The sequence below is a fragment of the Carcharhinus amblyrhynchos genome, chromosome 23 (genome assembly GCF_965287045.1).
Source record: "Carcharhinus amblyrhynchos chromosome 23, sCarAmb.v2.hapA, whole genome shotgun sequence".
NCBI classification, from domain to species: Eukaryota; Metazoa; Chordata; class Chondrichthyes; order Carcharhiniformes; family Carcharhinidae; genus Carcharhinus; species Carcharhinus amblyrhynchos.
In genome coordinates, this window is record NC_137346.1 from 6,274,419 (window position 1) to 6,291,867 (window position 17,449).

At 42.0% G+C, this 17,449-nt stretch overlaps 2 protein-coding genes across 2 annotated transcripts in view; one reads left to right on the forward strand and one right to left on the reverse strand.

Moving 5' to 3' along the window:
- Positions 1 to 11,401, reverse strand: part of LOC145357571 (uncharacterized) — a 52,958-nt gene extending 41,557 nt beyond the window's left edge. The window contains exons 1-2 of the mRNA XM_080211047.1: positions 11,370 to 11,401; positions 3,733 to 3,888 (exon numbers count right to left, since the gene is read on the reverse strand). Coding sequence (XP_080067173.1) covers positions 3,733 to 3,813 — 81 coding nt within the window. The 5' untranslated portion in view covers positions 3,814 to 3,888; positions 11,370 to 11,401. The remainder of the gene's footprint in view (positions 1 to 3,732; positions 3,889 to 11,369) is intronic.
- Positions 11,402 to 11,629: 228 nt separating this feature from the next.
- Positions 11,630 to 17,449, forward strand: part of rnft1 (ring finger protein, transmembrane 1) — a 30,058-nt gene continuing 24,238 nt past the window's right edge. Inside the window, exons 1-2 of the mRNA XM_080210673.1 lie at positions 11,630 to 11,737; positions 13,800 to 14,284. Of these exons, the coding sequence (XP_080066799.1) occupies positions 11,712 to 11,737; positions 13,800 to 14,284 (511 nt within the window). The 5' untranslated portion in view covers positions 11,630 to 11,711. The remainder of the gene's footprint in view (positions 11,738 to 13,799; positions 14,285 to 17,449) is intronic.

Sequence of the window (17,449 nt, forward strand, 5' to 3'; positions counted from 1 at the left end):
CAAGATCCCAAAATTGGCAATGGGATTAATTGGTTTTGATGTTCAGGAAAGAATATTGACCAGGAGGCTGGGACAATACTCCACATGTTTATGAAACTATACCATGGGATCTTCTTGACAACAGAAAAAGAGGCGTGCGCAAACCTGGTGAAATATCTATTTGAGTCTTAGATCAGGAAGAATTTAATTTAAAAGGTGGTCTTCTGATAGGATATTGAAATTAAATTCTAGAGTCAGATTTAATTGTGCTTTTTCCCCCTCTCAGTTAGGGTGCCTCTCTCATTTGTATTTACTTTGCAAATTACAGCTACAGTTAGTCACTGATGGCATTCCTCACATTGCATTAAAGAAGCAGCAATGGTAGCAATGGTACTCCTGGTGGTGGAAAAAGGTAGTGCCACAAGCTGCATGTCCGCACAAGATATTTGCAGAACTATATAGCCCAGGAGGCCATTCAGCACATCATGTCTGTGCAGCTCTTTAAAAGAGGTATCAAATAAGTTCAACTTCCCTGCTCGTACCCATAGCACTGCAAATTATTCCTGTTGAAATATTTATTGAATCTGCTTTTGAAATACATCTGATATCCATCATTATGAAGTGCTTTGAAAAGCTTGTCATGGCATGAATCAATTCTAGCCTCCTGGACTACCTGGATCCACAATAGTTTGCCTATCGCTGCAACAGGTCTACAGAAGTTGCCATCTCCCTGGCCCTACACTCAACTCTGGAACACCTAGATAACAAGGACACCTGTGTCATACTCCTATTTATTGACTACAGCTCAGCCTTCAACACCGTTATTCCCACGAAACTCATCTCCAAACTCCATGGCCTGGGCTTTGGTATCTTCCTCTGTGACTGGATCTCGAACTTCCTAACTCACAGATCACAATCAATAAGGACAGGCAACAACACCTCCTCCACAATCATCCTCAACACCGGTACCCCACAAGTCTGTGTTGACAGCCCCTACTGTATTCCTTGCACACCGGCCAAATTCCCCTCCAATTCGATTTTCAAGTTTGCTGACAACACCACGTAGTGGGTCAGATCTCAAACAATGACAAGACAGAGTACAGGAATAAAATAGCGCATCTGGTGAACTGGTACGGCAACAATAATCTCTCCCTCAATGGCAACAAAATGAAGGAGATTGTCATTGACTTCAAGAAGCGTAAAGGAGAACATGCCCCATCTACACCAAAGGAGACGAAGTAGAAAGGGTCAAGAGCTTCAAGCTTTTAGGTATCCAGATCACCAACAACCTGTCCCGGTCCTCCCATGCCGACACTATAGTTAAGAAAGCCCACCAATGCCTCTACCTTCTCAGAAGACTAAGGAAATTTGGCATGTCAGCTACGACTCTCACCAACAAACAGTATGTGAGGATGCACCATAGAAAGCATTCCTTGGTTTGGCAACCTGGTATGGCTCCTGCTCTGCCCAAGACCGCCAGGAACTACAAAAGGTCATGAATGTGGCCCAATCAGTCATGCAAACCAGCCTCCCTCCATTGACTCTGTCTACACTTCCTGCTGACTTGGCAAAGCAACCGGCATAATTAAGGACCCATGCACTCTGGACATTCTCTCTTCCACCTTCTTCTGTCGAGAAAAAGATACAAAAGTCTGAGGTCACGTACCAACTGACTCAAGAACAGCTTCTTCCCTGCTGCTGTCAGACTTTTGAATGGACTTAGTTTGCATTAAGTTGACCTTTCTTTACACCCTAGCTATGATTATAACACTACATTCTGCACTTTCTTGTTTCCTTCTCTATAAACGGTATGCTTTGTCTGTATAGCGCACAAGAAACAATACTTTTCACTGTATGTTAATACATGACAATAATAAATTAAATCAAATCAAGGAAGTTACTATTGAATGCACCACCCTTCCAGACAGTGCATTCCAGATCATAACAACTCACTGAATACAAGGGTTTCTTCTCATCACCCCTCTGATTTACTTGCTAATTACAATATCTAAAACTAATGTTTTCCGATTATTGACTCTCCTGCCAGTGAAACCAGTTTCACATTATTTACTTTATCAGAGGCTCTTGTAATTTTGAACACCTTGATTAGATCCAGAGATCTCCTGAATTAACATCAGCAGAAATCATAAAGAAATAGTGTAAACCGTTTTTCCAACATCTCTGACAGTCTGTCACTCAAATGACAAAAGGAAATTGAGAAAACTGCTATGAATTTCCAGGTGGATATTTAAGCAGACGCTTAAAAAGTAATACTGCTCTAGAGTAAAGCTTTAAATTTAGGATTTTAAAATTAATTTGTTTTATTGGGATGTGGCCATTATGGGTGGAGGTAGATTGATTCCGTTGCCTAACAAGGATCTAAGGTTATCTGGGGGGTAACTGGGATGTGGATTTTGAAAATAAACAGATCAGCCATGTTTTTATTGAATGGTGGGACAGGCACAAGAGGCCAACAGTCTACTTCTGTACCTAATTTATATGTTCTTATGTGAGTGTGAAAGAGACAGAGAGAGAGAGAGAGTGAGTGAGTGTTTGTGTGAGAGATGGTGTGAGAAACTGAGTGCATTAGAGAAAGAGCACATTTGAGAGTGTGAGAGAGTTTTTGTGTATCAGAGGGAAACAGTATGTGAGGGAGAATGTGCATGAGAGAGAGAAAGTGTGAGTGAATAGGAATAAGTAAGTATGATCTGATAGCCATTACAGAGACATAACTGCTGTATGTCATAGTTGGGCCCCAAATATTGAAGGGTACTTGACTATTAGGAAGGACAGAAAAGGTGGAGGAGTGAATTTGCTGATTAACGATGGTATTGGCACAGTAGAGAGGGATAACCTAAGTTCAATAAACCAAGATATTGAAGCAGTGTGGGTCAAGATGAGAAATGATAAAAATAAGGAGTCATTTGTAGAAGTGGTATACAAACCCACTAATTATAACTACATGGTTTTGAAGAGACAGGAGGTGAGTTACTCACCACAAAATTCTCAGTTTCTGAAGTGCTCCTGTGGCCGCATGTTGGTCCATAGCAACCCCCAGGATATTGTCAATGGGAGATTCAGTAAAAGTAAAGCCATTGAATGTCAAAGGAAGATGGTTAGATTCTTTCATGTTAGAATATGGTCATTGCTGGCATTTGTCTGGTGCCAGAAACAGGATGCACAGACATTCTGCAACTTTGTTCATGGGAAGTTGGATCACATACTGGTTTATAAAAGCACTATAGCCAATAGTGCACAATCTATCACAATTCTGCAGCTGAAGTGGTGCTGTGTTTATCCTTGGTTTGTAAGGTCACATCTAAGGGCTATCTATTAAGAAAGTTTTCAGGCCAGAAGGTGTTGTAAACATCTGCCTGCATTTTAGAAAGAAACATCTAGAAATGACTACACTTCAATCTTTTCCTTAACATCCCGAAACTTTTGATGAATGCATTCAACCTTTATATAGACAGATGATCAAAACATGAGGGGAGATATTCCTGAACATACTTCCAAATGCACCAGATTGCCCAGTTGTGGCAAATTTCCGGGAAATCAGTTGTAGAGCACCACTGTAAAGGAGCTCACCTAATTTCCTTCCATTTAAATTATATTCTTTTACATGCAGATATTCCAAATGGTAGGGTTTTCCAGCTTTCACCATGCACCCAGATGTGAACCCAGCATATTCACCCGAGTGTTCCTTTCATGCTTTAGAGATTTCCGAGAAATGAAATCCAGTTATGTGCTCACCCTGTGCCATGGTTTCCCGGGTAATAGAGTTTCCTGGAGACTGGAGTCCAGCCAATCCATCTTGAAGGGACAGTAATTCATTGTAATGCCCAGATGATGTTCAGGACTTCTTGAGATATATATCTGCCATCAATAATTGTTGAAGTCTAATGTCAGCTGCAATATAAAGAATAACCCACTGACGAGTTATTTCAGTTTTAAGAAACATTATACAGTAGATCTTCAAAATAAATTTCACCTCTGAAAGGAAGGTTATCTTTAGAAATAATGTAGAAATTATGAAAAGTCACTTGAAACAATTTTATTCCTGCAAAACAATATAATACAGAACATGAGTACTGATGAAAACAGACATTTTGTCTAAGCTTTTCATCTTGCAGTCATAGGAACTAGAAGCAGAAGTAGCCAAATTCAGCTCTTTGAGCCTGTTCCACCATTCAATCAGATACTGGCTGATCTCCGCCTGGTCTCAAATCCACTTCCCCACCTGTTCCTCATATCCTTCTTTCCCTTTTTTATTAGAAATATGTACATCTCCCTTTTGAAACCATTCAACAATTCAGACTCCAGGGATGGAATTTTATGAGTTTTTTTGCACAGTGTCCAGAATTGCAAGAATGCCAATGTCAGGGGAAACAACCACTTTATTCTACTTGAGGAGAGAGTGATGATTGGTTGGCAAGCAAACTCTGATTGGTGGGCAAGCAAACTCTGATTGGTGGAGATGTTGCAATGGAGATTACATCAGGTGATGGTGACTGACAGTTAACTACCAAGCAATGTTTGAAAATGTAAACCAGGCAGTTTGACTGTGATTGGTTAAGGCACTGCCCTGAGGAATGAACCAATAAATGGTTATCACTAATTTTATTTAACTGAACCAAATTGAATGTGTGGACATGTTCTTTCTGTCTGAAAAGAACAGGGCCTATGTATTTGTATATGAAGCTTCTAGTACACACAAACGTGCCACAATGCAAGTCTGATTGACATATTTAAATTGATAGTCACTGTACTTTATTAGGATTATTTAACAAATATTGTCCAATTGCGGAATCACATCTAATGTTAGACATTATGCTTTGAATTTTGCAGGCATGGATTGGTTGGGTATAGTCAGTACCTTGTCTATTGTGAACAACAGAAAGAACATGAAATGATCCAACAATCTTTGGGAAGTATGGCCTACATACCAGCATTACCTTGGCACTGAAATTCACATACCACATTACACACTTGTGTGATTGGCAGAATATCTTTTTGGCTTGATGGCAGCATCCGGTTAGTGATATGATTTTCTTGTCACACGTATTAGTATACAGTGAAAAGTTTTGTTTTTTGTGTGCTACACAGACAAAGCATATTATTCATAGAGAAGGAAATGAGAGAGTGCAGAATGTAATGTTACAATCATAGCTAGGGTGTAGAGAAAGATCAACTTCATATAAGGTAGGTCCATTCAAAAGACTGATAGCAGCAGCGAAGAAGCTATTCTTGAGTTGGATTGTACATGACTTCAGACTTTTGCATCTTTCCTGATGGAAGAAGGCAGGGTCCTTGATTATGCCGGCTGCTGGTGAACACCACTCAAGTTTCTACTGCATAGTAGGAGCATGAAATAGCTTCAGCTATTGCTCAAATTTTTGAGATACCTTGAGTTTCCAGGGTAGTCTGAGGTAAACTTGGCACTTTACAGGAGTGAAAGATTGGCAAATTGTATCACAGTGTTTTCTCACAGTGTCCAGTTCCAGACTGTTTCACACATAGCTACATTATTAAAATCATTGCATGATGTACTAAATAAGAAACAAATCTGCCATAATAATTTACTAATCTTAGAAAAGACTTCAATTGTGTCATATTTGTCAGATGTGATGCTTCTAAAATAGCATCTGTCTTTTTAGGTATTTGATGTAGGTCTTTATTATCAGTAACGTGACCCAAATACTGGACTGATGACTGGAAAATGTCACACTTTTCTTTTTTGATACGCAGACCACAAGCTTGAAGATTTTCCAAAGTTGCTTCTAAATTATTCAAATGCTTTTCTTCTCTGGACTCTGTAATTAGAATATCATCCAGGTAACACTGTGTATCAGCGTGACCACTTAAAATCAGATCCATCAATTTTTGGAATAAGGCTGGTGCACATTTTATTCCAAAAGGCACTCTTTTATAAAGTAAAAGACCTTTACAAGTAACAATGGTAAACAATGGTTGAGATTCAGTGGCTACATTCATCTGCTTGTGGAAGATCAATCTTGCTGAATTTTTGCCCACCTGATGACCCAGCAAATAAGTCTTAAAGGAAGCGGATATTGATCAGCAAACAACACTGGATTTATGGTTGTTTTTAAATGACTACAAATACGAACCACACCATCTAATTTCAGATATGATGGGAGTATCTCAATCACTCATTGTAATTGGCTCCAACACACCAGTGTTAACAAGTCATACTAATTCTTCTTTGGCCTTGGGACAAATTACATATGGTACATATGCATATTGCATGGCGGCACAGTGGTTAGCACTGCTGCCTCACAGCATCAGAGACCTGAGTTTGATTCCCAGCTTGGGTCACTGTCTGTATGGAGTCTGCACGTTCTCCCTGTGTCTGCTTGGGTTTCCTCCAGGTGCTCTGGTTTCCTCCCACAGTCTGAACGATATGCTGGATAGGTGCATTGGCCTGCTAATTCTCCTTCCTTGTACCCAAACAGGTGCCAGAGTGAGGTGACTAGGAGATTTTCAGAGTAACTTCATTGCAGTGTTAATGTAAGTGTCCTTGTGACACTAAGAAAATCTTTTTGGTTGACCAATAGGCTTAACCTTGAGTTTCACTTGAACTTCCTTCATTGAGTCAAGTGTCTCTTCGAATGCCCTCTGGTATTTATCCAGAAATTGCTGTAGATCTGTTTTGGCATCAACCAGCGAAAGACAGCAATCCAGTTAAGCTTTATCTTCTCCAACTGTGATCTTCCAATAGAGCTGGAAAATTAGCACAAACTACACGGAGAGACAACTCCACTGTTTGTCCACTCATTCTTTGTTGACCATGATGTAACCTTTTCTGTGCATGTCCTTAAAATCACATTAGCTGGTTTTAAAGCAAGATGTTTTAACTTTTGTTGGAATGTAGTCTCAGGAATTAAAGGTACAACAGCACTAGTATCAACCTGGGAAACAGTAGAGTAGTGGCATTATCACTGGCCTAGTAATCCAGAGACATGGTGTAATTCCCTGGGGACCCAGGTTCCAATCCCATCACAGCAGATGGTGAAATTTGAATTCAATAAATCTGGAATTTAAAGTTTAATGATGGCCATGAAACCACTATCGATTGTCGTGAAAACCCATCTGGTTCACTAATGCCCTTTGGGGAAGGAAATCTCCCATCCTTACCTGGCCTAGTCTGGCCCACATGTGACTCCAGACCAGAGCAATGTGGCTGACTTTGCCCTCAGGGATGGGTAATAAATGCTGGCCCATCCAGCGACATCCACATCCCATGAACGAAGAAAAAAAAACCTCCATCTTAATAGATTGTCTATTTAACTTCAGAATCACCCAGAATCTATGTGATTCATGTCATATGGATAAGACATTCAGTCAGAGCTCCTTATCATATTTCTAGACATTCTCTTCTTCACAATCATTAGTCCTTTCTCCCATGTTGCAAATTATTTTTTTAGAATGCAACTTATTCTTCTTGAAGATACCTAGATTCAACTGAATATTCTTCTCAGGGAATCTGGTCTAGTCCAACAATCTTTCACAATGTTATCCATTTTGCCACAATTCTTGCATTGACTATCTTTGCTCCAGCACTTACTCACTGAATGGCTCACTTCAGCACATCTGTGACACGCTTGTTGCTGTTTCTGACTTCTTATGGACAGTTCCCAATTTGTGGATCTTTATTCCTGCACCAAATTGTGAAACCTATTTAGCAACCTGTTTCATCAACACTGCGATTTCTACTGCTGTCTTTGAAGTCAAAGTATGTTCAGTGACCAATCTTCGTTGGATAGCCTCATTCTGGAGACCACAAACTAGACGATCTCGAAGAGTATTTTCTAATGACTCACCAAATTCACAATGCTGTGCCAGCCTTCTTAACATACTCACAAGCTGAGCAATGCTTTCACCTTCACTTCATTCCTTTAGTGGAACCTGAAACAATGATTAATGGCTTTGGACAATAATGCTCTTCAAGGATTTTTGTCAAGTCATTGTAAGTTTTGGTTCCTGGCTTTGCTAGATGACCAAGTTCTGAAGAGAATTGAAGGTTTTACTTCCTATTGTATTGAGAAAAGCTGGAACAAGCAACTCATGTGTAGTTTTATTCACTTGTCTAAAGTACTGCAAATATGCTACATAGGAACTCCATGTTTCATTTTCTTCATTGTAAGGACCCATGGATCCTAATTGACCTGTCATTTCCCTTGCAGGCATGAGTGACTTAAGACTGCTCGGTACTTTTTTTTACTGTCTTTCCTGCACTCCACTTTGTACCCTGGAAACCGCTGACTTGATGTTTTATTTTCAAACAGCCCTAGTGGTACAGCAAAGCATGCCTTCTTTTCAAGTATGCCTGATAAAACCTCATCCGTCTCTGATTGGAAGTAACCCCACTTTTAAAACCACATAGAGAACTTCCACCCTTTTTTAACCGCATAGTGAGTTTCACAATCTGCTGCTACACAGTGTGACATGTACACAGACCCTGAAACCAAAAGAGAAAATGTTGGAAAATCTCAGCAAGTCTGGCAACATCTGTAAGGAGAGAAAAGAGCTGATGTTTCAAGTCTAGATGTGCACGGACTCTGTAGCTTAGAGGACTCTACCCAACTTTTTTCCCCAGAATGAAAGGCAATATTTGATTTTACTTCTTTTTCTTACTTGTAGCACTGCTTTAATTCTGTTATTGATTTCCCTCAGCCTTCTAATATTCAAAATGCAAGGACCCATGATCTTTTTCTCTACTTAGGATCTTTTCTCCAGATTTACAATGAAATAAAATCCTTACTTGTTGCCAATTTTCTTTCTGTAATGTCTTAACTATGTTAGCTATTGTAGCTTGATGGACCAAACAGCCTCCTTTTGCACTGTAGAGATTCTATCATAGGCAACATAGGAACAGGAATGGACCAATCAGCCCATCAAGCCCGTTCCACTATTCAATTAAGTCATCATCTATCTCCTTGCCACTTTCCCAAGTTATCGCCATTTCTCTTGATGTCATTAGTATCCAGAGATTTATTGATTTCAGTCTTGAACATACTGTCAATGATTGATCTCCCACAGCTCTCTGCAGTAATGATGCCAAAGATTCACTGAGTGAAGAAATTCCTCATTGCCTCGTTCTTACATTGCCTGAAAATACGTCCCTTGGTTCTAGGCTCTCCTGCCACTTGCACTTATGTAGTAAAGATACATTTAAAAAATCCCAAAGTTCTACACAGGAAAGGTTAGCAAACAGAATTTTACACAGAGACTTTTTCAAAAATTACAACTGTATAGGGTGTTGGTGAAGCCACACTTGGTGTATTGTGCAAATTCCTAGGATGGCAGGACTGTCAAATGAGGAGAGATCGGTTAAGATTGTATTCATTGGAGTTTAGAAGAGTGAGGGGGGATTTCAAAGAAACTTATAAAATTCTAACAGGGTTAGACAGGGTAAATTCAGAAAAAATATTCCTCATGATGAGGGAATCCAGAACTTGGGCTCATATTTTGAAGGTAAGGGGTAAACCTTTTAGAACTGAGGTGAGAATTTTTTTCACTCAGTGAGCGGCTAATGTAATGTGCAGTTTTTGTGACCTTATCGGAGGAAGGATATTCTTGCTTTCAAGGAAGTGCAGACAAGGTTTACAAGGCTGACTCCTGGGATGGCAGGACTGTCAAAAGAGGAGAGTCTAGGTCAGCTAAGATTGTATTCATTGGAGTTCAGAAGAGCGAGAGGGGATCTCAAAGAAACTTATAAAATTGTAACAGGGTTAGATAGGGTAAATTCAGAAAAAATATTCCTCATGATGAGGGAGTCCAGAACTCAGGCTCATAATTTGAACGTAAGGTTCTAACTGAGGTGAGGAGATTCTTGTTTCACTCAGTGAGTGGCTAATGTATGAAATTCATTGCCACAGAAAGTAGCTGAGGCCAAAAGGTGTGATTTCAAGAAGAAATTAGATAAAGCTCTTGGGCTAAAAAGGTCGAGGGACATGGAGGGAAGGAGGATCAGGACATTGAATTTGATGATCAGCCGTGACCAGAATGAATGGCAGAGCAGGCTCAAAGCGCCAAATGACCTACTCCTGCTTCTAGTCCGGTTAGCATTGCTGTCTCACAGCAGGAGGGCTCTGGGTTCAATTCCTGGCTTGGGTGTGTGTGGAGTCTGCATGTTCTTCCCTTATCTGTGTGGGTTTCCACTGGGTTCTCCGGTTTCCTCCCACAGTCTGAAAGTTGTGCTGGTTAAGTGCATTGACTATGCTAAATTCTTCCTCAGTGTACCAAAACAGTGTGCCTACTTGTGGCACTAATAAAGAAACTTTAAACTAGGGGTCCTAGTTTGAGGATAAAAGATAGGACTGAGGTGAGAAGAAATTCCCTCACCCAGGAAGTGGTGAATGTGTGGAATTCACTACCACAGAAAGTAATTGAAGCCAAAACATTTTGCAATTTCAAAAAGAAATTAATGTTTATTTATTAGTCACAAGTAAGGCTTACATTAACACTGCAATGACGTTATTGTGGAATTCCCCTAGTCGCCACAGTCTGGCGCTTGTTTGGGCCAATGAACCTAACCTAACTAGCACATCAGAATGTTGGAGGAAACCAGAGCTCTAAGGGCTAAAGGGGTCAAGGGATATGAGGGGAAGGAAGGATCGTAGAATCTCGACAATGTAGAAAGAGGCCATTCGGCCCATCAAGTCTGCACCAACCACAATCCCAACAAAGCCCTATTCCTGTAATCCCACATATTGACCCTGTCAGTCTCCCTGACACTAGGGTCAATTTAGCATGGCCAATCAACATAACTCACACCTCTTTGGACTGTGGGAGGAAACTTGAGCACCTGGAGAAAACCCACACAGACACAAGAGGAATGTGCAGACTCCATGCAGACAGTGCCCTGAGACCGGGAATCGAACCCAGATCCCTGGCGCTGTGACGCAGCAGTGCCAATCACTGTGCCACCGTGCCAGGATGTGAAGATGCCAGTGTTGGACTGAGATAAGCACAGTAAGAAGTCTCACAACACCAGGTTAAAGTCCAACAGGTCCAACACTTTGCCACCCCAGGATCAGGATACTGAATTCGATGATCAGCCACGATCATAACGAATGGCAAAGCAAGCTAGAAGGCTGAATGGCCTACTTCTGATTGTATTTTCTAAGACATTAGGGAGGGTGACAATACTCCAAGGGAAAGGCTTTTAAATCCCCCCCCCCCAACCCCGCGGCCGCACCCCCATTTGAAACCCCTCCCCCAGGCTGAGGAATGAGAGTCTGAAACAAACGCTGCACTTAGACAAAAACAACTTTTAAAAGCTGGGGGGGTGCGGGGAAGGTGAAGGCAGACAATGATGTGCTAATAGTGAAATCTTAGAGCGGAAAGGCCATGAATTAAATATTTACCTGCCCACAGCTCCTTGTTAAACCCGTTGCCGCGGCAACAAAGCGACTGCGAACGTCACCGCGTCAGAGGAACCGTTGGCCTTTCATTTTTGAAAAAAGTCAAATATTTTTCCACATTGAACAGGAATGTGGCTCCTACACTAAACTCACTTTCTTCACGCCGCGTCTGGTCGGATGTCTTTTATCTTTTAAAAAAATATAAAAACTTGGGGCAGGTAAACGTGACCTCTCCCCTCTAACCTCTCACCTGTGACCTCTCCCCTCCCGGGTTGGTTTGTGACTCGGGCCGGGGAAATGGCTGTTGCCGGCTGAGGGAGGGCTGGGCGCTGGACTCTTCCCAGTATGAAACACCGGCCTCAGAATGACAGGTAAATGGCCGAGGAAACTCCTGAAAAAGGAAACCCGCGGGATTTCTTCCCTCAGCTGCGGTGAATGTGGTCGAGGGGAGTGAGTGCCTTGACGGAGAGGCCTGAGCTGTTTCCCTTTTCGGTAACGCCGGCCTTCGGGACACACAGCTCCCACTCTACTCTGATTTCATCCCCGATGCCCAGATTTATGTATATTACCCGCAGAGAAAGAACCTCCATTTAAAATCAGGTCCGCAGGACGCTCCAAACTTCTGCAGCAGCCCACTAACTACTTCTGGAGGGGCGCAGTGATTAGCACTGCTGCCTCACAGCTGCAGGGACCCGGGTTCGATTCCCGGCTCGGGCCGCTGCCTGCGCGGAGTCTGCACGTTCTCCCTGTGACTGCGTGGGTTTCCTCCCATGGATGTGCAGGTTAGGTTGATTGGCCAGGCTAAATTGTCCCTTAATGACCTGGGATGCAGGGGTTATAGGGATTTGGCTTGAGTGGGATTGTTGTTGGCATGGACGATGGGCTGAATGGCTTCCTTCTGCACTGTGGGGTTTCTATGATGCTATGAAGTGTTCTCTCATGAAATCTGGCAGCTGGTTTCATAGAATCATCACAGAATCTCTACAGTGTAGAAAGAGGCCCATCAAGTCTGCACTGACTCTCCAATTGAGTAACCCTATGTATCTACCCTGCTGATTTCCCCTGCCCCCCAACCTTGGGGCAGTAAGGAGCAATTTAGCATAGCCAATCAACCTAACCTGCACGTTTTTGGAGTGTGGGAGAAAACCGGAACACTGAGAAAACTCGTGGGAAGAATGTGCAAACTCCCCACAGTCACCCAAGGCCAGAATTGAACCAGGGTCCCTGAAGCTGTGAGGCAGCACTGTTAACCACTGTGTCACTGTGCTGCCCTCGAAGTTAACTAAGTTTGTGCTCAATTAGTCTTTTCCTCCTCCCACCCACCCAACTTCTCTCTTCCTTCCCCGCACCCCCCCCCCAAACTTCTCTCTTTCCCGTATCCCCCAACAACAAATGAAAAGTTATTTTTGCTGGTATTGGTTGAAGCAATTAATTTTAGACAGGACTGGGGATATTTTCCAGTCCAGTTAAACCAAGAGCTACATTTTTTTGTTTAATGTCCCAACAGAATGACAGCACCATGACAATGCTGTACTTCCTCAGTACTGAACTAAAGTCTCTGTTTAGGCCGTGAGATCTGGAGTGGGTCCTCAGTTGTTCCAGAATTTGAGCACAAATATCTGAATTGACAATACAGTGCTGAGGGAATGCTGGATTGTCAGTCTTTTGCAGCTAATTAAACCAAGGAGCCATCTGCCCTTTTGGACAGATGTAAAAGATCCCATGGCATTATTTGAAAGAGCAACAGGGATGTTACCTCAGGTGTTGTGGCCAATTTCTATCCCTCTTTCAACATTACGGAATAGGTTATCTGGTCATTTACCATATTGCCGTTTGTGGGATCTTACTGTCTGAAAACTGGCTGCCATGTTTCCTACGTTACAATATCAACTGCGCTTCCAAAGTACATAAATTGCTCAGCTTTAAATGACTTTTGGTCATGAAAGGTGCTATTACAATACCTTTCCTCTAAGTCAGATGAGAGTGCTATCCTCTGAGCCAAAATTGCCAATGCCATCATGATGTTCCAAAAGAATGTGTTTACAGTACTAAGAAGAGGAATCCTTGAATGGAATTATGATCTTACACTTGCCAAGTAGGACCCAGATTATTGGTGGGTACTGGTTGCCCATCGCTGGAGCACAGATTGCCAACATAAAAAGATAGCTACGTTTGTATAAATTTTTACAAAGTTAATGTGCAACGTTTAACCAGTACCAAATGGCATGGACTGATGCGACATGGATTCCTATTCTTCTCTGAATGCCTGTATTGTTTCTGGTGATGGCAGCCTGGGGGGGTGGGGGGAACACCTGTTCTCTGAGCAGCAGAAACTAAGCAGACGAAAGGAAGCAGCATATCAAAAGTGAATAAACATGATCAATGTAAAGTGCTGGATCTAATGTTTTGTTTTGATCTTTTTTCATGGTATAGGAGACATTCGGGTCAAAGCTCTGGAGCTCTACACGGATCAGGCATCCTAAACAACCCAGCAGGAAGGGAGTCTGAAATGCAGAAGGAATTTGTCATTGTGCACACTGATATTAGCCGTCACCACATGCAACCTTTAAATGGAACTGTAGGGGAAAGCATGGATTCACATCCTGCTTTATTTGTTAGGACTCCAGAGAACGTGTCACATCCTTCCAAAGAAGGGGAGGTTCAAATCCAGGTGGATGCAACCGAAGACCGGAGCAGCAGACTTGGAGCAGGTGCCCAGCACTCAAATTCTTCTCATTCACGTTCGCACCCACGTTCTCATGCCAGGACAGAGGGCCCTGCTGGAGAAAGGTCTGAACAAGATGACAGAGAACCTACCAGCTCAATTTCAGAACTTCGATACATCTTTCTATGGCTTCAGAAGAGTCTCCCATACGTTCTTATTGTTTGTGCCAAACTGGTTTTCCAGCATGCATTAGGTATGAGAAACATTTCAGAAGAATGGTTTACATGTGGGTGTTTTTTATGAATTGCATATTAATATTTATTCATCTGAGATTCCATTGTTGTTCCTTGGTCTCCTGCAAAGGGAGACCAGGTGACTGGACCTATGAGGGTTTTTGGGGCTCATATCTTTTCTAAGACTTAAAAATATTCTGAAAGCAGTTTGTAATGCACATCCTCAAGCTATTCTTGGATGATATTTTGGTTAATAAAGGAACTTCACAGTGTGGATTTGAGTTGTACAGATAGCTGTTCCAATTGCCAAATCATACTAAATTTGCTTATCTCACCAGTAGGAATGGAAGAACTTATTTACATTCCCAAGGCTTGGGAAGCAATGATTCCCATCCTGATGCTTCCCCATATCAACAAATAAATTTTCTAGTCAGTGTGGTTCTTTTAACAGTGATACTCCATGGTGAAATAGCTCCCCAACATTCACTGTTCAGTCTCGTACCTGAAGAAAGCCCACTTGAAAGATATGGGAGTTTAGCAAGCATTAATGGAGCTGAATCTTGGGATAAGTTGATGCCTTCAGGAGAAGAGGAGAGCAAACTGAGGGGGTGAGGCTCAAAAACACCTGTAAAACTCAGTCCTTTGCAACATATGCTTTGGAGTTGCACAGTCAGCTTTTGACTGTGCCCTTTTGGCGAAGGCTGCTCTCTTTTTCTTTCCCCAAATTGAATTGAAATGATGTGACTTTTCCCTCAAATGCTTTAAGTAAACCCAAGGCTACTTGAGCACTCACATTACAGTAATAAGTGCACAGCTACAAAATCACTAAGTGTAAGCACCATCTGCATATAGAATAACAACAGTTGTCGCTGAATCCACTGAAGTTCACCTTTAGAAAAGAAGTATGTTTGATCCTTATCACTCATTTTACCCTCTGCTAAGATACTAGACACTTTCTGGTACCTTTGCAAATGGCTTTTCTTTATGTACAAGTCTGGGTGGTGATTCTGCCCCAAGTATTCATTTTTGAGCGAGGGATCTTCCAGCAAGAGTCACTAGATAGAGAATAAGGGGCAAGACCCTCTCTTTTTCCAGCAGAGGGCATGGATGAGAAGCAGAACCCTCTGATTTTTTTTCCCTCTACAGAATGACTTTCTAATCTGCATGGATATGTTTCTGTACTAACAGAAACTTTCAATGAGTCTGATTTTAGTTGGTAATGGTGGTGAGTTCAGCTGGCTGCCTAAGTGGGGTGGTTCAATGACAGATGAAGTTGTTAGAATATCAGCAAAAGATTTTCTATAAACTTGCAACAATTGATGGAGTGGTATTTCTGAAATACGTGGAGCCACAAATTCCATCTGCAATTACATAAATAAACAAGCTGTTATTCACAAATTCATTAAACCAGCATTCCTACTGGAGAGTCAAGAAAAAGCTTGCAGAATTCCAGAATCTTACTGCCTCAGTGAAGTGAACACAACTGTCTGGGGTGGGGTTTTTAAGAATTTATTTATTCACGGTAGGCATTACTGGCTAGGCCAGCGTTTATTGCCCATCGTAATTTGCCCTTGAGAAGGTGGTGATGAGCCACTTTTGGAACTGCTGCAGTCCATGAGGTGTAGGTACATCCAAGGCATTGTTGGGGAGTTTCAGGATTTTGACTCAATGACAGTGAAGGAACAGTGATCTATTTCCAAGTCAGTATGGTATGTGGCCTGGAGGGTAACTTATAGGTGATGTGTTCCCATGCATCTGCTGCCCTTCTAGGTAGTAGAGGTCATGGGTTGGGAAGGTGCTGTCAAATAGGACCGTGAGTTGCTGCAGTGCACCTTGTGGATGGTACGCACTGCTGCCGCTACATGGAGGGAATGAACGTTTAAGTTAGTGAATGGTCTCCCAATCAAGCAGCTGCTTTAATTTGATTTCTTATTGTCACATATTATTATACAGTAAAAAGTATTGTTTCTTGTACTCTATACAGACAAAGCATACCATTCATAAGGAAGGGAGCAGTTGCAGGATCTGATGTTACAGTAATAGCTAGGATGTAGAGAAAAATCAACTTACTGTAAGGTAGGTCAGTTCAAAAGTCTGAAAGCAGCAGGGAAGAAGTTGTTCTCAAGTTGTTTGGTACATGACCTCAGGCTTTTGCACCTTTTCCTGATGGAAGAAGGTGGAAGAGAGAATGTCCTAGATGCATGGCTTTGTTCTGGGTGGTGTTGAACTTCTTGAGCGTTGTTGGAGCTGCGCTCATCCAGGCAAGTGGACAGTATTCCATCACACTCCTGACATGTGCCTTTTAGATAGTGGATAGGCTTTGGAGATTTAGGAGGTGAGTTACTCCCCACAGAAATCCAAACCTCTGCCCTATTTTTTGCAGCCAAAGTATTTGTATGACTGACTAAACGCAACTGGATCAATGGTAAACCTCCAAGATGTTGATTGGGGAGGATTCAGCAATGGTAATCCCATTAAATATTATGGGGAAATGGTTGGACGCTCCCTCGTTGGAGATGGCCTCGTACTTACGTGGTGCAAATGTTATATGCCACTTGGCAGCCCACGGTTAAATCATCCATGGCTTGCTAGATATGTACACGGACGGTATCTGAGGAGTCGCAAATGGTGCTGAACATTGTGTAATCATCAGCAAATATCCCCACTTTTGACCTTATGATGGAGGAAAGGTCATTGATCTTTAAGACGGTTGGACTGAGGACACTATATCGTGAGCTTCTGTATCAATATCCTGGGACTGAGATGATTGACCTCCAACAACCACAACCGTCTTCCTTTGTGTTAGGTATGACTCCACCCAATGGAGAGTTTTCCTCCTGATTCCCATTGCCTTTAGTTTTGTTAGGGCACCTTGATGCCACACTTGGTCAAACGTTGTTCTGACCTCAAGGGTGTCCTACACTAAAGGATATTTGTGAACCAAATGGATTTCTTCTGGTGGCATTCGTTGAAAGATAAATATTGACCAGGACACCAGGGAGAATTGATCTTCAAAATAAAGCTGTTTGCATCCATCTGAGAAGGCCTTGGTTTAACATCTTAATTAGTATGCCATATAAACACCGTAACTAGGAACAACTGACGTGGCCAAGTATCTGGCTCTGTCCTTTGTGGCGTATTTAGGTTCACGTCACAGTTAAATATTTGCCCTTCTCCACTTGAGT